This window comes from Trifolium pratense, linkage group LG2 (genome assembly GCF_020283565.1).
Source record: "Trifolium pratense cultivar HEN17-A07 linkage group LG2, ARS_RC_1.1, whole genome shotgun sequence".
In the NCBI taxonomy this organism is placed as follows: Eukaryota; Viridiplantae; Streptophyta; class Magnoliopsida; order Fabales; family Fabaceae; genus Trifolium; species Trifolium pratense.
In genome coordinates this window covers 3880794-3900127 of record NC_060060.1, presented here as the reverse complement: position 1 = coordinate 3900127, position 19334 = coordinate 3880794, and the positions used below count along the sequence as shown (strand labels likewise).

At 32.8% G+C, this 19334-nt stretch overlaps 3 protein-coding genes and 1 long non-coding RNA gene across 4 annotated transcripts; 1 reads left to right on the top strand and 3 right to left on the bottom strand.

Moving 5' to 3' along the window:
- Positions 1-1201: 1201 nt before the first annotated feature.
- LOC123905713 lies at positions 1202-1887 on the bottom strand. Its single transcript, XR_006808454.1, has 3 exons — positions 1776-1887; positions 1581-1667; positions 1202-1345 (listed from the first exon to the last, which is right to left on the bottom strand). It is a non-coding gene; the product is annotated as an uncharacterized LOC123905713 (long non-coding RNA).
- A 2952-nt stretch (positions 1888-4839) lies between these two features.
- On the bottom strand, positions 4840-7949 carry LOC123905712 (SPX domain-containing protein 4). Its single transcript, XM_045955417.1, has 3 exons — positions 7525-7949; positions 6066-6231; positions 4840-5594 (listed from the first exon to the last, which is right to left on the bottom strand). Exons 1-3 carry the CDS (start codon positions 7801-7803, stop codon positions 5116-5118), a joined length of 924 nt encoding a protein of 307 aa, XP_045811373.1. The 5' UTR covers positions 7804-7949; the 3' UTR covers positions 4840-5115.
- A 1068-nt stretch (positions 7950-9017) lies between these two features.
- Positions 9018-12207, bottom strand: LOC123905711. The gene is made up of 4 exons (XM_045955416.1): positions 11975-12207; positions 10216-10484; positions 9799-9999; positions 9018-9424 (listed from the first exon to the last, which is right to left on the bottom strand). The coding sequence occupies exons 2-4, from the start codon at positions 10447-10449 to the stop codon at positions 9176-9178; spliced, it is 684 nt and encodes a 227-aa protein (XP_045811372.1). The 5' UTR covers positions 10450-10484; positions 11975-12207; the 3' UTR covers positions 9018-9175.
- Positions 12208-13976: 1769 nt separating this feature from the next.
- LOC123905710 (transmembrane emp24 domain-containing protein p24delta7-like) lies at positions 13977-17468 on the top strand. Its single transcript, XM_045955415.1, has 4 exons — positions 13977-14376; positions 15115-15327; positions 16433-16509; positions 17074-17468. Exons 1-4 carry the CDS (start codon positions 14170-14172, stop codon positions 17216-17218), a joined length of 642 nt encoding a protein of 213 aa, XP_045811371.1. The 5' UTR covers positions 13977-14169; the 3' UTR covers positions 17219-17468.
- Positions 17469-19334: the final 1866 nt, after the last annotated feature.

The following is a 19334-nucleotide window of genomic DNA, read 5'->3' as shown; positions in this document are numbered from 1 at the left end:
GTTCTCCCTCGCTTTCTAGGTATAAAATTCCTTTGGCATTAATGTTGAGACCTAGTGGTATGTGATCAGGAGGGAGATCTTCAAGCTCACATCTTGTCTGAGAAATATAATTCATCACATCTCTAGATTTTTAGCACCAAATTTACTAGGCTATATAAAACATGGATCATAATTATTTTGGTCCTTAAAGATATTTTTGGTTTCAGATTGGTTCCTTAAAGAAGAAAAAAAGTCTGAATAGGTCCCTTAAAGAAAAAAAAGGTCTGAATAGGTCCCTTAAAGAAAAAAAAGGTCCGAATAGGTCCCTTAAAGACATCTCCGTTAATCAGTTTGGTTCCTAAAGAAATGTCCGAATAGGACCAAACTGATTAACGAATATGTCTTTAAGGGACATATTCAGACCTTTTTTTTCTTTAAGGGACCTATTCCGACTTTTTTCCTTTAAGGGACCAATGTGAAACAAAAAATGTCTTTAAGGGACCATTTTACTAATTAAGCCTTATTTTTTTTTTAAGCAAAACATGGATCATAATTCATCACATCTCTACCGGCCTTAATTGATTCTTCAACAAGTTATGTTCTCCCTTGCTTTCTAGGTATAAAATTCCTTTGGCATTAATGTTGAGACCTGTGGTATGTGATTAGGAGGGAGATCTTCAAGCTCACATCTCGTCTGAGAAATATAATACATCACATCTCTAGATTTTTAGCACCAAATTTACTAGGCTATATAAAACATGGATCATAATTATTTTTGGTAAAATGATCCCTTAAAGATATTTTTGGTTTCTGATTGGTCTCTTAAAAAAAAAAAGTCTGAATAGGTCCCTTAAAGACATCTCCGTTAATCAGTTGGGCCACTAAAAAAGGTCTGAATAGGACCAAACTGATTAACGGGTATGTCTTTAAGGGATATATTCGGACCTTTTTTTTCTTTAAGGGACCTATTCAGACCTTTTTTTTTGTTTAAGGAACCAATGTGAAACCAAAAATGTCTTTAAGGGACCATTTTACTAATTAAGCCTTTTTTTTTAAGCAAAACATGGATCATAATTCATCACATTTCTATCAGATTAAACTGGTGGCGAAAACCAAGATGATAGTTAAATTATGTTCTAACACTAATAGGTCCTAAAAAAACTCTGTTTTTATTCACTAAAATGCATCTTCTTTATTATTTGATAGAAGTACTTACAATCTGAACCTCTAGAAATTTGGTGATATGTCTAGGTATTTCAGGTGGATAGTCTTGATCTTGAGATATGCATCTAGCTTTGACATGTATTATTGGTTGACAAGTTACCAAAAATACTTGAATTGGATTCAACTTGACTCTCCATTCTTCCTGTAAAACAATAATGAACACAAAATAGTTTATTTTAAATATTATTATTTTAACTTCAAATTGCTTCATTTTAAAATTTATCTTAAACCTCAATATGTGTTAGGCTGGTCATGATGAAAAACAATGACCAATTTGCAGTTAAAACTTAAAAGAAAAAAAAGTTTGCCGTTCAAAAAAAAAAAAAAGTTAAAACTTAAAAGTGAAAAAGAAAAAGTTTTCTAAAATCAAACATTACCTCATTGAGTTGTTTGCATGTTGATTTCTCTAGAAATATAGCTTGGAGTACTCTTCCCTTATCCTCTATATATTGATCAAAAGAAGCCTGAAAATAATAATTAATGTAAGACTAATTTTAAACATAATTAAGCACAATTAAGCACATAAAACATAAAAATTATTGATGGTTAATTATATACAATTTATGTACTACCAAAGGTAACTCATTAAGTGGCACAACAACACTATTTTTGTAATTAAAGGAGGAAGTTATCCTATTCTCAAAATTCCTTGAACAAGATATTGTTTTTGCACAACAATAATGTTGATAATGATGCAAATTGTGCTTCTTCAATGTGTTACTTCCTATTGAGAAACATGGCAGAAATGGAAAGGAATTGCAAGCCATAGTCTCCCCCTCATACACTGATCCTAATATTTTCTTTAAAAGCTTGTGTTTTGCTTACTAAATTAAATAAAACTAAATGATCAATTTTTAATTTTTTTAATATTTGAGAAAATTGATAAAATAAAGATAATGTGAATGGAGAGCTTGTGTATTTATATTGTACTATATATAGTGTTGAGAGAGATAGAGAGTTCACCAAAATAACACATACACTTTTTTGGGTACAAAATGACACATGCATTTTGAATTGATTAAGTTGTAAGTTGTAACAATAACAATAGAATTTATATTAAGAGAATCTTAGAATACACCTACCAATTTTTATGAATTGGAAGTAATTAATTCTTTTGTTACAAGTTATGCAATTCAAATTGCATGTTACTATCTTACAAGGCAATGAATTCCGGCGCATGTGTTATTTAAGTGATCGATATGTTTTATTTTTGTTGGGAAAGTCATTTTAAAATAAGGGACTAACATTGGCAAAATAAATTAGGGGATCAAAATTATGCAATTTTAAATAGAGGGTCAAAATAATATTTAAGTCTAAATTTATGTGATTATGTGTTTATAAATTTTCACTTAAATACTGTTTTGGCCCTCTTCTAAAGAGTTTGATTTTGTAATTTTAAGAGACAAGGTTCAAATTTCATCAGGATAGTTATAAAATAATCATAAGTGTCCCTTAATTTTTTTCTTCTTTTTTAAATCTTTTTTTTTAAAAAAAAAAAAATTAATTTGGATTGAAGTTTAATTAGTATTTTTTATTGTTGGTGCAGCAAATTTATTGAAAAATGGAAACTTTGAAGAAGGGCCATATGTATTTCCAAATTCATCATGGGGGTACTATTACTAATCCCACCCCACATTGAGGATGCTCATGGTCCATTACTGGGATGGATAGTTGAATCACTCAAAGCAGTAAAATACATTACTTTTAGCCATTAATCCTTTTACTTTTAACCACAGTTTTTTTAGATTCACAGTGAGTCTCTCTTGTCTTGTTTTGTTGGTCAAATTTCCCTTCCATTTTTTTAACTTCATTTTTAACCTTTTTTCAAATCAAACTAAGCTTTCAACAATAGCTAAAGGTGGAGTTTTTCTTTCCTCTCTTGTCCATTAAACCCTAATTCTTTTGTGATTAAATTGTGGGAAAAAATCAGAACAAAGGAGATTTTGAAACCAACAAACTGAGACAGAACAGAGAACAGAAAACAAAACATTAGACTTTTTCCTTCTTCTCTGCGTGAAAACAAAGTCCTCACCACACACTTCCACCATAATCATCCCCATCTCCCATCAAAACCACATAACCACCACTTTCTAAACCCATAACCAAGAATATAAAAGCAACAGAACCGACAAACACAAAATCAAAGAGGCAGAACAAACAAAAACACCATCATCTCCATCCTTATCATCTTGAGCAAAATCTATCACCCATAAGTCCATAACCACTCAAAGAACAAAAAGAAGAAGAGCATAAACTGAAACAGAGAAAGAAAAGAGAAGAAGAAGCTTTCTATCCTCTCTCACTCTGACCACCATGTTGGGTCATCACGAAGCGGGCAGCCAGGGAGATCATCCACATTGGGCTCAAGAACAACTCCACAAGTGAGTTGGACACCGCACTTTAACCCAAAACCTTAAGGTGTTAGGTTTATGAGCCCTCTCACTTATAAAGTGTTCAACCTCCACTTTTCTAAACAATGTGGGACTTAACCACTCAAACTTGTCACAACAATCTCCCCCTCAAGTACTCTAGGATATGCTCCCCCTCAAGCGGAAGCTTTCTCTTCATCCTACACTTGTACCGCCGTTAGGCACACTACTCAACGGGACCCGCCGCCTGACCACCTTTGTCAGGAAGACTTTCGATACAAGGAGCTAGTTCAACACTTCGTTGAACCATCGGCTCTGATACCGTTGTTGGGTCACGAGGAGGCAGCCGGGGGATCATCCACATTGGTCTCAAGAACAACTCCACAAGTGAGTTGGACACCACACTTTAACCCAAAACCTTAAGGTGTTAGGTTTATGGGTTCTCTCACTAATAAAGTGTTCAACCTCCACTTTTCTAAGCAATGTGTGACTTAACCACTCACACTTGCCACAACACACCACAACTCGCCGCCTCTCTCTCTCTCTCTCGCTCTCGGTTCACTCTCTTTCTCTCTCACGTTCTCTCGTGTTTTTTCTTTTTTCCCTTTTAATTATTGTTTTTGTTTAAATTATTTTGTATTAATTGGGCTGTTTGTTGATTGTTAATAATAATATGGGCTCTAACCCATTTATCTTATGTGCACCCCTTTAATCTACTAATAACAACTAGAAAAAAAGTAAAACAAAAAAGTATTATTTAGTGTGTTTATATTGTTCAAAAACTCTTTATTTTCAAAATAAACTCAATAAAAAAGGAATGGTCTCACGTATGTCTTTTCGAAAAAGTCACCGATATGAATAGTTCTTCAATTTTGCGTGTCAATATTTCCGGATGCAAATTATGGTGTTCTTCCTAAAGAATTTGCATTTGGGGTGCATGGGAAGTGGCATCTCCACTCCTCTTCGTTGCAAATTGAAATTCTATCAAATAGGAGCTGCCATATAAACGTCATGATCGAAATCCTCTGATTGTGAATACCGTGCACCAGCGGCTGTCAACGTGCGAAGGAAGCTCTCAATGAAAACACTAATTGATTGGCTGTTAATCCTACCAAGCTAAGAATTTATAAGACTTTCTCTTCTCTTACCAAAGCCACCAAAAGCGTGGTAATCAAACTTTTTGTATTTCACTTTGTTTTTTTAGTGTTACAAAGTAAATAGAAAAGAAAAAGAAACGAAACTAAGTAATTTCAAGGTCCAACAACCGTTCAAGAAATATGGCCAAAATCCACTTATAGACATGTTAAAAATTGTTAAACTCAAGTCAATACAAACATACCCTTAAACATCATTTGTAACAAGCATAGAAAAGTATACAAGTGAAGAGGAAAAAAGACAATATTCAAGTACTATTTTCCAAGTTAGATGCTAAAGAAAATGCATCTCATTATTTATGTGTGATTTACTCTTTCCATGGACAAAGAGATATCATTTCATTTAGTTTCAACTAAAAGAGAACAGATCAACCCTAAAAGAAAAAGGGTTAGTTATTGTCCTCTTTGCTGGTGTCTTCGTCATTTTGCGCAGTATCTGGAGAATTCGCTGCAGAGTTTTCAGCGGTTACAGCACCGGTACCATCTTCGTCTTGGTTGCTAAAGAGACAAGAAAACGAAAACGGATTGCAAGTGGAGCTTGCTTTCTGAAGACCCTTTATGGCTCTCATAGCAGCAAGAGTGCTTCGATATAAATGCATAGGTTCCTCTCCAAGAGTTGAGGATGACTCGGGTAAGGTATTTGTTGCATTATCTACCGGTTGTCTAGACTCGTCTTCTGAATGAGGAGTTGATTGAATTACTTCTTCTTGTAGGGGAAAGAGTAGCTCAAGATTTTCTTCGCATTCGTGAACTAGCCTTGTTAGAGGCTCGGTAGTGAAAAAAGGTTGTCGAAGAACAATTTGTGTAAAAGGAAGACGCAATAATCCACCAGTTCTTTTATCATACTTCTTCAAAATTTTGATTAGTCCTGTTGAAGTTGAAATATGTTAATGTCATCATAATCGACAATTATCTGACTGAAAACCCATAAGACATATACAATATATATTCAAATACATGAAGCATATAATTTAATATCATGACACTTTACAAAAATGCCACTTCTACATTAAAGTGGCAACTTCCACACAATCATACTCTAAAGCACCGATAAAAACATCAGACATTACATGACACCGGCACCAACATGTAGATACCTCCACACAATCATACACTAAAGCACCGATAAAAACATCAGACAATACATGACACCGGCACCAACATGTAGATACCGGTAATAATTTAAGAAAATAGAAATAATTGGATGTAACCGCATGTGTTAGTGTCATGTTGGATAGCATCTATACATGTCGTACATTGACCATTTCTTCGATCTAAAGTGTCAATACTGCGTATGTAATGCTTAATCAAACCGATACATATTAATTAGATGTTGTACCTGCAAAATTTAAGGAACTGTAGTTTTTTAGGAGCACCATCTCTCCATGGATGGTAACCAAGTCCTTCCTGATGTCCATCATTTCTTCACTAAATTCACAATCAGAAGTGTACTTTTCACTCTTGCTGCTTTTTTCTTTAAGAAGCTCAATTCTCTCTTTCAGCTCCTGTTCAAGTTGAAAACAATAATCAGGAAAGAAACAGAACTCTGTGTTGTCAACAAACAACATTATACTTGAACGATACTCTCCACTCCAAGCATTAATCAAAATATTTTATATTGATCTTTCAAAAGTAGGAAAATATGACTTCAAGGACCTAGTTTCCCTGCAGTAAGGATAACCAGATATTCACAAAGTCACACACCTCAGATGTATGAACCATGTACCCAGACACGGACACCGATAATAATTTGAGAAAATGACATGATTAAGTGCAATCATAAGTGTTGTCGTATCAGTGTATGACACTGACACGTGTCCGACACAGATCACGGCTAATCTGCGGATTGTCCGTGCTTCATAAATCTAATCTTAATCACATGACTCATAGCTCAACTTCGCAAAAGGTTCCACTACACAAAGTCGGACTGTAGACTGTCTGGTAGACTAACATCAGACAGTCTAAATTCTACAACAATGTGACTGTGACTCAATGCAATCCATTTTTCTTCTGCTGTATATTAAAAATAGTATACAAAGAAAGATAAGATTTGAAAAGTAACACTTTTTTTGGTTGTAACGATCTAATTCTAAGGGGAAGGGGTCCTGGTAATCCAAAATTCAGTCGAAACGTAAGTAAAGTCTAGCCAATGATTGTTCTAGTCAAGATTCATACTTGGTTTCTGCCGAACAATTTGATCTCAATGGACATTCATTAAGCACTTGAGCTCAACCACTTGGCTAAAAAAAAAATTGGACATTGGGATCAAGTGGTTAATGAGCTCCCCCTAGGACGAATTGTTCGGAAGAACCCGAGTTCGATTCTGGTGGAAACAATTATTGGCTAGGCTTTACTTACCTCGCGGCCGAACTCTGGATTATCAGGCCCCCTTCCCCTCGGAACCAAAGGGTTAATACCAAAACAAACAAAAAAAAGTAACAAACTTAGTTCAAAGTGTCCTACAAACTAGTTTTACACTAAAATCTAACAAGCTTCCATTGTTTTTCCATATCATCTACTCTTCTAAGTTTATTTTTAAGTGGCAAAATAGTAATTTTTATTATTGAATTTCACTATAATTGAGAAGAACACGACACACTATGATGTTCCAAAACACATGTCTGCCGATATACACAAAATAAATTAAGGTTTGATCAATTCAAGAACTTTCTCGAATACCCAATTGAGCAAACAAACAAAAGTTTCTAAATTTCCAATAACCAATTACACAATTCAATAGAAAAAACATGAATCACAAAAGGGTTTTCACCAGTAACAGAAAAAGCAGACATAAAAACCTGAAATCGGATAACAAACTCTTCTTCTTTATCAACATAGAAATCATTAAACTTTTCAAGCTCTTGATTAAGAATCCGAAGAAACCAAGCCTGCAAGATGTTAGGAGAAAAGGGTTGTTGAAGAAAGTGAAGATGAAGATTAACAGGTGCAGTTGTTGTTGTGGATGATGGTAAGTGATGTTTGAGGAGTTTCTTCAATGGTTTGTAACATAGAAATTTGTCTCTCCATTCAGGGATTGTTTCTTCAAGATGGGTTTTGAATTCTTTCCCAAATTTCATTTTTTTTTTATAATTGGATTGAAATGATTTTGTGATTGATGTATCGGATTAGGGTTGAGAATGAAAAGATTGAATTTTGCAATTTTTGGAAAGAGAGTGAAAGATTAGAAGGAATCTAGGAATGTTTTTTTATTTGATTATGGAAAGTGGTGTTATATATATGGTTGACCATGTAGAATTGTTCTAATTTTTGTGTAAAAGATGAAAAAAAAAAAGTTATTTTTTATTATTATTATTATTTTGGGTACATAAAGGAGCCCCTAATTTTTTTAAGTTCATTATTAAATTTAACTTAACTTAAAGACCTCGACAATTTCACTTTATGTGTGACTTTTTAAAAATTTAATTAAATTTATTTTTGAAGTATATGATATTCTATACAATGACTAACAATTTATCTTTTGAAATAAATAAGTGAAAAGTTTTGAATTCGAATTTGACCCCTTAAATATAATGTCTCAATCGATGGAATTATGTTTATAGTGACAATTATTGAAATTTTTTTGAAAAAAAATATGAATATTAAAATATATTTTTTTAAACAAAATTAAAAACTATGCACCCAACTTGTCTTTTTTTTTTTCTCTAAACAAAATTAAGTGTAAGATCATATTATTGACATAAATTTCAACATTGTGCAAAAATTCATAAATTTTAATCCTTGTGTGTCTCATTCGTTCTTTAAAGCTTTCAAACACTCACCTTCATAATAGCTTAAGAGAAAATTAAACTGATTAAAAGCTTAAGAGATATAGTCCACAAATTCTAGCTCAACTAGCAGAAATGTCAAAATTGTGAGTGTTGGACGTCATGACCAACGAGGTTCGAACCCCAATCACTCCACTTGTGTGTGTGAGTTTTCAATGACTTTGTCATTTCGTTTATCAACCCAAAAAAATGTAAAGGGGGGTAATAATGCTAGGATCATCATATTAATGCATTTCACTTACATCTATTACCTCTTACTCTAGCCTCTTATTTGTATATGCAAAAGAAATAGTATTAAATCCATACATAAAGTTACAAAGACATGTTATAGCTTGAACAATATGTTAAGATACTTGGAAGAAGAAAAAATAAAAAAATGTCATGGTAATTTCTCAAATAACAGATATTTAGTGTAATTAACACCGACCTCAATAAAAGTCTGTGTAGTTTCCACTAATTACATCAAACAAATACTCACCAATATAAGTTTTGTATTGAAAAAATTGTAGCCCTATCGAAATAAATTTTCATAACCATCTTTAAAATAAAATTTGAAAGATTATTAAACTAAAACAGCTTTTCCCAAAAGTAATCAAAACTACAAATGCACCTATTCATCAGGTTCACCAATGCGGGTATCTATATCTAGAGCTGCTCCTAATCTTTAGGCATTTGAATTTTGTTTCATGTAATTCCTAACGACATCTTGGTATAAACCAGTGATGTTCCATCTTGTTGGAGCTTTTTCCGACCCATTCTCATCAACTTCCGTTGGCCCAGTAATCTTCTTATAAAATCGTGACCATTTGTATGATGCCCGCTTTAATCGAACACTCTGAGTTCCACCAAGCAGATACTTGATGAAGTCCCTGGCTAGCTTTGTAAGTTCCACGCCATTGATGACGTAAATATACTGCAAAAGATGTAGGATGCTATCATATCAGACATGGCACATAAATCATTAATCATTATCAACCTTGTTAGTAATTTCTAAAGTGATCCTATATAACCAGGCATTGGATTATGAATGTTTATAATAATGCAATTTATATTTGCAGTCATCTTCCATTATGTATACATAAGTGGCCACAAAAACTAACATTGTTATATGCTAGCTACATCACTTGAAGTTATATGTTAGCTACATCACTTCAGGTTATATGTTATAGCTACATCAGTTCAAGTTTTTCCTTATTTTTTGACAAGAAAATAAAGAATTAAGACTAATGACTAATGAGTAAATTAATTGGGCATGGAAGCAATAAGGTGTATAAAGTGAGAGTGTACCACAAATATAAAGCCAATTGTTGCAAAAATGATTTGAAGGGTCTCATCTGACTCTGATCCATCAGAGTTGCCGCCGCCGCCACCGCCACCACCACTACCCCGTCCACCTGGTGGTTTGGACCCACTTCCCCCACTGTATTCTCCTTTTCGAATTTTTTCTTGAAAACTTTTCATAGCTTCATCGAGAGATTCTCGTCGGGACTACAAAAATAGTTTAACTTTGTCTTAAAAAAAAACATAGTTTAACTTTAACAGCATTTACACCATTCCTGAACGAGACAGCACAAATTTGGCTAAAAGCTTAACATGTTTTCTCAAAGTGAATCTAAAGAAAAATCAAGCATTTTTTATAATAATATTTAATATCTCATAAAGGCAAAATCCATGCTTAGTATAACTCAAATAAAAGTGTATTACCTCATTATTGTCCATCATTCCTTTTCCACCAGCTAAACAAACATGGCGAGATTTTCGAGATTTCAAAACAGGCACACATTGTAATCCAGATGATTGTTTTGCTCTTAAGATTGGGAAGGTCCGAGGGTTGGCATTCGTTGACAATCCAAGTCGTGTAGAAAGAAAATGGTGTGGCTGATAATTTTTTCTGGCATATATTGCAGGAATGCTTGCAGCAACTTGGATGGTGTTCATGTTTATTAAATCAACCGGGCACCAAAACTTAACTCCTGCACATCATCAAAGCATGCTTTAAGTCAAATATTTTTAGCAGAAATATAAACTGAAAGCAGTTGAAAGTTGAAACTTCATAAAATAAATCTGAGCTTGAATTAAGGTTTCACATATCAATCAAAGCAGCTGAGTGGCTTAATTAAACAGATAATATGTACCAATGTTAGTATTATTAGTTTTTATGCTCAGGTGGGGTCAAATTCTCGACCTCCTTATTACTCCACTCCTTAAATCTCCCACCCCAACCACCAAGTCATCTATATATCCACTATATGTACCACAAATAACCATAAAAGCCAAGTTATTCAATCAGCAAACTATGAAATTTCAACCACAACATCAACTACACCAGTATAAGTCCTATAATTTCTCTAAGAACTTCCAAACAAAAAAAGTAAGGGTGCATGGTTTGGTTTTAATGAAAAACCAAACAATATCCATACGGAAACCTATTCTATGTATATGATTTCAAAATTGGTCCTGATTTTCCCCTCAAAACTGGTTTGTTTGGCTCTAGTCACTTGTTTTGAAAGTGCTTTCATTCACAACCCAACTTGTTTAAAAGTTCATGATGTTACCATTGAACAGAGTCAAAAATATCCTAAAATCATAACACTAGAAAACTACCAAAAAACAAAAAACCTAATACATCAATACCTAGAAAATTTCAATCATACGAGCATGCATAAAAGTGTAGTAAAATTTCTGGTCTCAATAGCATATGTTGTTGCCTGATCCCCAATCCAATAGAACAACGCAAGCAAGAGAAAATCAAATTATCCCAAACTAAAGTTGAATAAAGTCTAAGGGCCTATTTGGATTGGCTTATCTACTGCCATAAGTTTTGTGAGACTGTTTAGGAGAAATTATGAAAACAGCTTATGGCAATTTTCATAAGTTTGTTTCCGCTTATTTTCATAAGTCCCGTTTGGATTGACTTAATTTTGAGCTTATAAAAAATAGCTTATGCAAATAAGCTTTTAAGTTAATTCATAAGTTCTCACTAACGAAAATTGTATCTTCATAAGCGGTTTTTTTCATAAACTACCTAGAAAAACTTATAAAGCTTATTTATTTGCATAAGTTGTTCTACATAAGCTAAAAAAAATAAGTCAATCCATACGGGCTCCTAGTTTATGAAAACAACTTGTTAGCATATATAAAATCAATTTACCATTAATTTATCTTTTGCTATAAAAATATCTTATGTAAACTTATACATAAACACTTATCAATGATAAGCGCTGCAAATAAGATGTTTATCCAAACAGACCCTAAAAAGTTAGTTAGCATCCAACAAAGGGAAAAAATTCCCAAACACATAAACCTAATAATAACTAGAAAATTTCAATCACATTAACATGAATAGTAAAATTTCCGGTCAGAATCAATATTACAAAATCAATCATTGAAATAATTAAATTTTGAATTGAAATTAAAGAAACATATTTCATGATCACAACCCTAAAGAGAGAAAAAGACTTACGAAAATGAAGTGCGAAGAAAGAGAGAAGAGGAACGACACAAAGAAACGTTATTTCTTTCGCCGAACCTACCCACCAATCAGAAATTCGCCGGAGCGGTAAGCGAAATGGTGTTACCAACGGTGGCGAAGGTTGGAAGCGATAAAGATAAAAGTCGTGTGTGAAATAGAGGAATGAATGAAGCAATGTCACATTGATATTAACGTTAATTATTTTTTAGTCCCTATTTATCATTAGAGAGCCCGTATCAAAAGGCCCCATTTTATACAGAGCTGTCAAAAAAGCCCCGTATCAAAAAAAAAAACCGTTTTAATCTAGTTTGAAAGTTAGTTTTGCTATCAATTGGTTGCAGTCCTGATAGTAGTTGCAGGGAATTGAACTGCGGTCCTTCCTAGTAGCAAATTCAGGGTCAATCATCACTGAACCAACTAACGATCGATAAAAAGAATAAAAGAAGTCCCTATTTATATAGTCATTTGTTTTTCATCGCTATTGTTTTTTTAAAAAAAATAATTTTTTTATATAGAGTAGCAAATACTAACACACAATATGAGGTTGTAAATTGCGTAACGGTAAAAGCTAATCCGCTCGAGATAACTGAAATCCATTTAAGGTTGTCCTCTCATAACAAATATTTCTCCATACGCACCGGCCATGGATCAAACTCAAAACCAAATAGTTAAGAACCCAAGTATCTACCACTTATGTCACACAATGTTGGTGAAGTCCTAAATTTGAATCTGAAAGAAGCGTTCGACTAATAATATCAACAATAATTAGTGTGAAGCGGGTTATAAGATATAAAATATCATTTAATTAGCTTAAATTTTTTAATTAGTTTAAATTTATTTTTCAATAACTTTTTAATATTCATGGGATTTAAGGTATTTTAGAAAATGTCCTTTTTCATGTAAAACATGTAAATGAATAAACCGACACAAATCAAGAATCGTAGAATGATTGTCATCTAAAAGATCATTGTTTGATCAAGAGGCGTGAATATTCTTCCTATATTGAGTTGTGTTTTTGAACCGATTGGATCATGACCTAGGTTTTTTTTTTTTATTAAAATAAAATATTCATCCATTCAAATTGATAGATACATCAGATACAAACACAAATTCAATATCGCTAAAAACGTAAAGGATGAATCTGCGAACAAACTCACAGCAACCAAATTAATAGCATAAAACAACATGCTTAAGCTTACAAATAATGTGATAAAATAAAAATAACTGAAATACTTATGTATTCAGATCTTCATCGTTGATGATCTTGTCGGATCATGACCTAGTTGATAACAAGTAATATTGTACTCCTAAAAAAAAGTAATATTGTTTATTTTCTAAAAATAATAAGTAGATACATTTCATATAACTAAAGTATAACTATATAACATGAATACTATTATCATATACGTTAATACGTATGATACAAAAAAATCAATATAAGACAAATACTATTATCATATACGTATGAGACAAAAAAAATCAATTGAAAGTGTTATGCACAAAAACATCGTATACATATATTACATTTTAGTTGTAGTACTTTTTTAAGAGTTTAATGGATACGCGATGTAAATTAATTTGAATTTAATTTATATGTACCGTCAGTCTAAAATTATTTTGCACATGCGTCCAATAATATATCGATACATCATGTATGGTAATTAAAAATACATGATGTGTCACATTCATTAAATGATGTGGCAACGCGTCATTGGATGTATGTGCAAAAAAAAATTTACACTGACGGTACATAATAATTAAACTCAATTAATTTTACACTGTCATTTAATAGAATCATTTATTTCTTCATGTCATATCATTAAAGTTGATATAATAGGATGATTTATTGGATACACAATTATTAATTGACGATCATGTTAAGAAATTTTACATCGTTGTTGGTGTATATTCTATTTTCTCATTTTTTTTAATTAATAAATATATTCCTATAGTCAAATAAATTATAATAATAGTACCAGTTTTTTAAAAAAATCTCTGCAACTGTTACCACCGACCGTAACGGAACCAAAATTCAGGTCGTTACTTTTCCGCGTTTCTTCGTTTTGAGTTCACCGTAGCTCTTTTCCATTGTCGTTTTGTTTCCTTCTTCTCCAATTCAATTCAAACCAAACCCTAATCCCAATTTTCCTGTTCGATCCCAAATTGGGGAACAAAAAATCGTATCAATGTCAAATTCGATTCTTCTTCTCGCAATTCTCACCCTCACATTGACGTGTAGTATGGTGAATTCGATGAGGTTTGAGCTTCAATCGGGTCACACTAAGTGCATTTCAGAGGATATTAAGACCAATGCGATGACCGTAGGAAAGTATAGTGTCGTTAATCCTAATGAAGAATATGCAATTCCTGATACCCACAAGATCACTGTCAAGGTAAAAAAATAGTTCTTGATTCAATTCCAAACCCTAGTTTTGATTTGGGTATTAAATTTGGGTTAATTTGTTATTTTTCTTCTTTGTTTGACTATGAATTAATCTTAAGAAAATGAAAAATGCACTATTTAAAGTATTGGATAGGGAATATATGAGAATGATTGATTTTGAGTTATGACACTATTTAAGGTTTCTTAATTTGGAGTGTTTTATGCGTGTTGGCAGTGTTGTCAAATAGTAATAGTGGTGCTATAACGCTATAGCATAGCGGAATTTGAACTAATCGCTACTATTCTGCAATATACTATATGGTATATATGATAGAATACTATGACGCCGTTTGATCCATGTAGCTGAACAAACCCATTTAGTGAGATAAGGCTTGGTTGCTGCAGTGATTATAGTTGCGCTGCAACAATGTAGCATAGTAGAATTTGAACAAACAGTCAGTTTCCAACATTTGCGATTGACAAATTGCTTGTTGGGATGTTGGAACTATGTAGCATTGGCACTTTGGATTGAAGGCATGTGCAATGTCTGAAATATGTCCGCATCAAACACTGACACATGTGGTTATGTTCAATCATTTTCTTTTTCTTAAATTATTATCAGAGTTTACGTGCCAATGTCATGTTTGGTTTATTTGTCTATATCAGTGCTTCATAGTGATGGAATCCTTGGTTGTGAATTTAATGTGTAGGCTTGACTTTGTTGTTTGTGTGTTGTTGCAAATGAAAGGTGAGTTCTCCTCATGGAACCAGTCATCACTACGCGGATCATGTGGAGTCAGGTAATTTTGCATTTACTGGATCTGAGTCCGGTGACTACACTGCTTGCTTTTGGATACCAGATAGTAGGATGTCCCCTTCAATTGTGACCATTGAATTTGATTGGAGATCTGGGATTTCTACCAAAGACTGGTCTAAGGTTGCCAAGAAAGGGCAGATTGAAGTAAGTAGTGCTGTTCTTTTGTTCCTTTACTTTACATTGGTATATGTATTACTGTTAATTGTAATTTGTTATCATCATTGCATTTTAGTTTTGTCTTTGATGTGCTTTATTGAAAATAGTTACATAGCCAATCCCGATAATGGATATTGATGATGTTGTGTATAGAATGGGAAACTTGCTGCATATGGAAAACATTTTTGAATCAATGATACATCTATGCTAAACTTTATGAAATACTATTACAATGCATTTATTCTCTGAATGGATTTATTGAAAATTTAGGCTTTTTATAAAGTCTATTACATAACATTGCTCTCCGAATGGATTTATAGAAAATTTAGGCTTTTGATAGAACCCAATGGCCTTATTTGAACCATGAAGGCAACACTACTTAATGGATCCATTTGAAACTCCTCTGGAAATATTGCTTGAATGGTATTTCTTTCCCACAAATCAAATATACATGGTGGCCAAATAAATTATTTCATGCTCTTTGAATGATTTTCAATACCCGTTGGATTATTAAGTGATGCTATGCTTCTTTCCTCCCATTCTATCTTGAATGCACTAATACAGAATAGTATTGTCTTGGTTTAATTGGTTACTTGTTGAACCTGTTGATAATTAATAGATGGATAATATCATAATGTTCTTGGTTTCCCATATTGGCTTTTTAAATTTTTTAAACCTTACTTAGCTTTTTCATTCAGCATTTTTTTTCTATGAAGTAATGCGCAAGACATTCGAATGAAAGGCCAGTCAAAGGAGCTTTCTGAAAATGTAGCTCAGGGTATGTTCATTGAGAAAACAAGGAATGGCATAACCTGCTTGACGAAGAATGTGCCAGCAACCTTGATTTTGTGTTATAGCTCGGTTTTAAATTTAACTTTTATCTTAGCTCACATTATCTACTTTTGGCTGTGTATTTTTTGTGTTTAAAATGTCAAATTCCACAAGTGAGAAGATTTGTTGCATCATCGTTTATTACTTTATTTGAATAAATACAAACCAGTGAGCTGATTCTAAATACCTACTTAATTTGTTTCAACTTTGGGTATTTTTTCCTTGTATGTTTGTTAACATGTTACATCTTCTCATTGCCTAGGTAATGGAATTTGAGTTGAAGAAACTGTATGACACCGTTACAGTCATCCATGATGAGATGTTTTATCTTCGCGAAAGGTATACATGTCATGACTTCTGCTAACTACTCTCTTTTGATAGAAATAGTATCTTGTCGAGTTTATTCATAATATCTTTTAATGCATTGCATCATCTATTTCAGTTTACATTCAGAAATACATGTATAACCTCTGTAATGCATTGCATCAACTATTTCCTTTTTCTATGCCAACCAAAAATGGTTTATTGTTCATCTAATTGTCTCTCCCTGAGATCCATACAGAGATGAACTCCCTAAATCTGAATAGCAAACCCCTTTGATCTAAGAAATAAGATAGAAAAAGAAACGGTTTTAGAGAAGTCACGTGGCATTAGTTTTTTTTCCTCTCCAGGTTTAACAAAGATTTTTCTTGTCATTTACTGTATCTCATTTTCTAATGATTTAATGGATTAGAGTGGATAGAAAAATTATGTGTTTAATATGTCCCCAAATGTTCCTTTTAGAAGGTTTGGCTTTGGCGTGACATGGGGTTGCACTCTATTGGAGAATAAGATTTTCTATTTCATTCTAATTATGTTTTTAACTGAATTTTGATGACCTTTTTATCGATTTGTCCGACATAGGGAGGAAGAAATGCAAGATCTTAACAAAGCAACCAACTCCAGGATGTTCACCTTCAGTTTCCTTTCAATTATGGTTTGTTTGTCTGTGGCTGGTTTGCAACTATGGCATTTGAAGACATTCTTTGAAAGGAAGAAGCTACTCTAAGTTCCTTCATACTAATTTTGTTCAATTTTTTTTTTCTTCCTTATTTTCTAATTCCGGTTGCCTGGCTATTACTTCGGTATTCAAATATATGATTAGTTCATATTTTTCTTTTACAATTTTGTAGATTTTAGAAACAATAGTAACATTTTAAGGGTTCTTTAATTTATACTAATATTTTCTTTATAACTTCAATTTATAAGCATTGCAGTTATTCTTTTACACTCAATCTAAGAACTGCTTCATTCCTTGATGATTTAATAGTTGACAGAAAATTCCATGAGAATGTTCAAAATACAAATGATGATAAAAGCAGACAGGGAAAACAAAATGCTCAATGCAACATGCAACATGCTTTTCATGTTGTTTGTCAACTCTCTTCTTCCATCTTCTGTTAAACTGCTCTCCTTCAAAAGATAGAGAACATTAATATGATATAATCCTGTAACTCAACTTTTTGCTGTATTGTTCAATTTGTGTCGTCCCCCAAAGTGCGTCCGATACTATACAACCGCTCCACTTGGATTTTAGCTTTTCTAAAAATAATCTCAATTTAGAGTTAAATAATAAAACTTATTGTCCCGGATGAAATTATCTTTTGAGAAGGTGTTTAACATGGTACATCTTTGTCCTCTACTTGTAAATCACAACATTCTCATAAGTAGTGAGCTTTATTTCTTCAAGCTCATTCAACTTCAAAAGTCTCTTCCTACCAACTTCTCATCAAAATTCACAAATTTAACCGTCCAATAAGCCTTGTGCTCTAACTCTACCAGAAGATGGCATGTTTTACCATGCACCAACTTGTACGAAGATAAACCCAAATGAGTTTTAAACGCATTCCTATATGCTCATAATGCATCATCTAACTTCTTTGACCAATCCATCCTCGATGAGTTGACAATTTTCAAAATTTATGATTCAACAGCCTATTAGAGACTTTAGGTTGACCACTAGTTTGAGAATGATAGGGAGTTGCTGTTTGATATGTCACCAAATATATGATTAGTTCATCTTTATCTTTGACAATTTTTAGATTTTAGAAACAATAGCTTACATTTTCAAGGTTCTTTAATTTATACTCTTAACAGTTATTCTTTTACACTCAATCTGAGTACTGGTTCATTCCTTGATGATTAGTTGACAGAAAATTCCATGATAACCTTCAAAATACAAATGATAAAAGCAACAATACTAGATGCAACTTGCTTTTCATGTTGTTTGTCAAGTTTCCATGAAGAACTTAATTACAGGTCTTGGCAACTAATGATGTTCAATGACTTCTCCCTTGGCTGTCTATATAGCTGAAGGAGTAGGGATGTGGAGCTGCTTACGGCTAATTATTTTGTCCAGTTCCATTTTGTTGCATGATTTTTCACATGATATCTTTAATCTTTCGCGCACAGCTACATAGACTAATTCTTTTGAAGATCTACAATGCATTTAAAGATTGTTTCTCGGAAATTGTAAATTTTCATACATGATTGAGATCAAATTATGTTTAAGGACCACAATAGCTTTTTATTCAAACCACATCAGTTTGGTACTTCATAACGCTTCTATATCAGTGATGTGTTTAAGCATTCTATACACATCACTGTCACCACTTATAATTTCAGGCATTGCACAAGGCACTTCAAAAGAAAAAACTTGAAATTTGTTACTTATAACTTAAGAAATCATATTTCTACCATAACATTAAAAAATGACAATAACCAACTGTTATTTCCTCATCAGCATTTCTCAATTGTAAACTCTCTTTTTCGATCTTTTGTTACACTGCACTCCTTCAAAATGCCTTGTACATCAATCACCAAACAAAAGATAGAACATTAATAAGCTATAAGCCTATAACTTAACTTGTATTGTATTGTTCAATTCGTATTGTCCCTCAACGTGCATCCAACTCTATATATAACCTTAAAGGTTGATATTGCTTTTGTGCATTATGTTATACATGACCTAAAATGACCACACATATCTTCTCATAAGAAACTGTGTAATGTCTTCATTTATCAAACTAAATAAGCACGCACGGCGAATCCATGAGATGCACTAGGAAGCAAAACCATACAAGGTGTAATCAAATTCAAACTTTACCAAACAGAAAGAAATAGTG

Excerpts from the sequence above, each read along its gene's own strand:
- LOC123905711 (XM_045955416.1), bottom strand. The coding sequence starts at position 10,449 with ATGAACACCATCCAAGTTGCTGCAAGCATTCCTGCAATATATGCCAGA. Across the intron at positions 10,000-10,215 it reads GAATGATGGACAATAATGAG|TCCCGACGAGAATCTCTCGA; the intron begins GTAATACACTTT and ends CTATTTTTGTAG. Across the intron at positions 9,425-9,798 it reads CAATTGGCTTTATATTTGTG|TATATTTACGTCATCAATGG; the intron begins GTACACTCTCAC and ends CATCTTTTGCAG.
- LOC123905710 (XM_045955415.1), top strand. The coding sequence starts at position 14,170 with ATGTCAAATTCGATTCTTCTTCTCGCAATTCTCACCCTCACATTGACG. Across the intron at positions 15,328-16,432 it reads CCAAGAAAGGGCAGATTGAA|GTAATGGAATTTGAGTTGAA; the intron begins GTAAGTAGTGCT and ends CTCATTGCCTAG. Across the intron at positions 16,510-17,073 it reads ATGTTTTATCTTCGCGAAAG|GGAGGAAGAAATGCAAGATC; the intron begins GTATACATGTCA and ends TGTCCGACATAG.
- LOC123905712 (XM_045955417.1), bottom strand. The coding sequence starts at position 7,803 with ATGAAATTTGGGAAAGAATTCAAAACCCATCTTGAAGAAACAATCCCT. Across the intron at positions 6,232-7,524 it reads AGTTTGTTATCCGATTTCAG|GAGCTGAAAGAGAGAATTGA; the intron begins GTTTTTATGTCT and ends CAACTTGAACAG. Across the intron at positions 5,595-6,065 it reads CAGTTCCTTAAATTTTGCAG|GACTAATCAAAATTTTGAAG; the intron begins GTACAACATCTA and ends CAACTTCAACAG.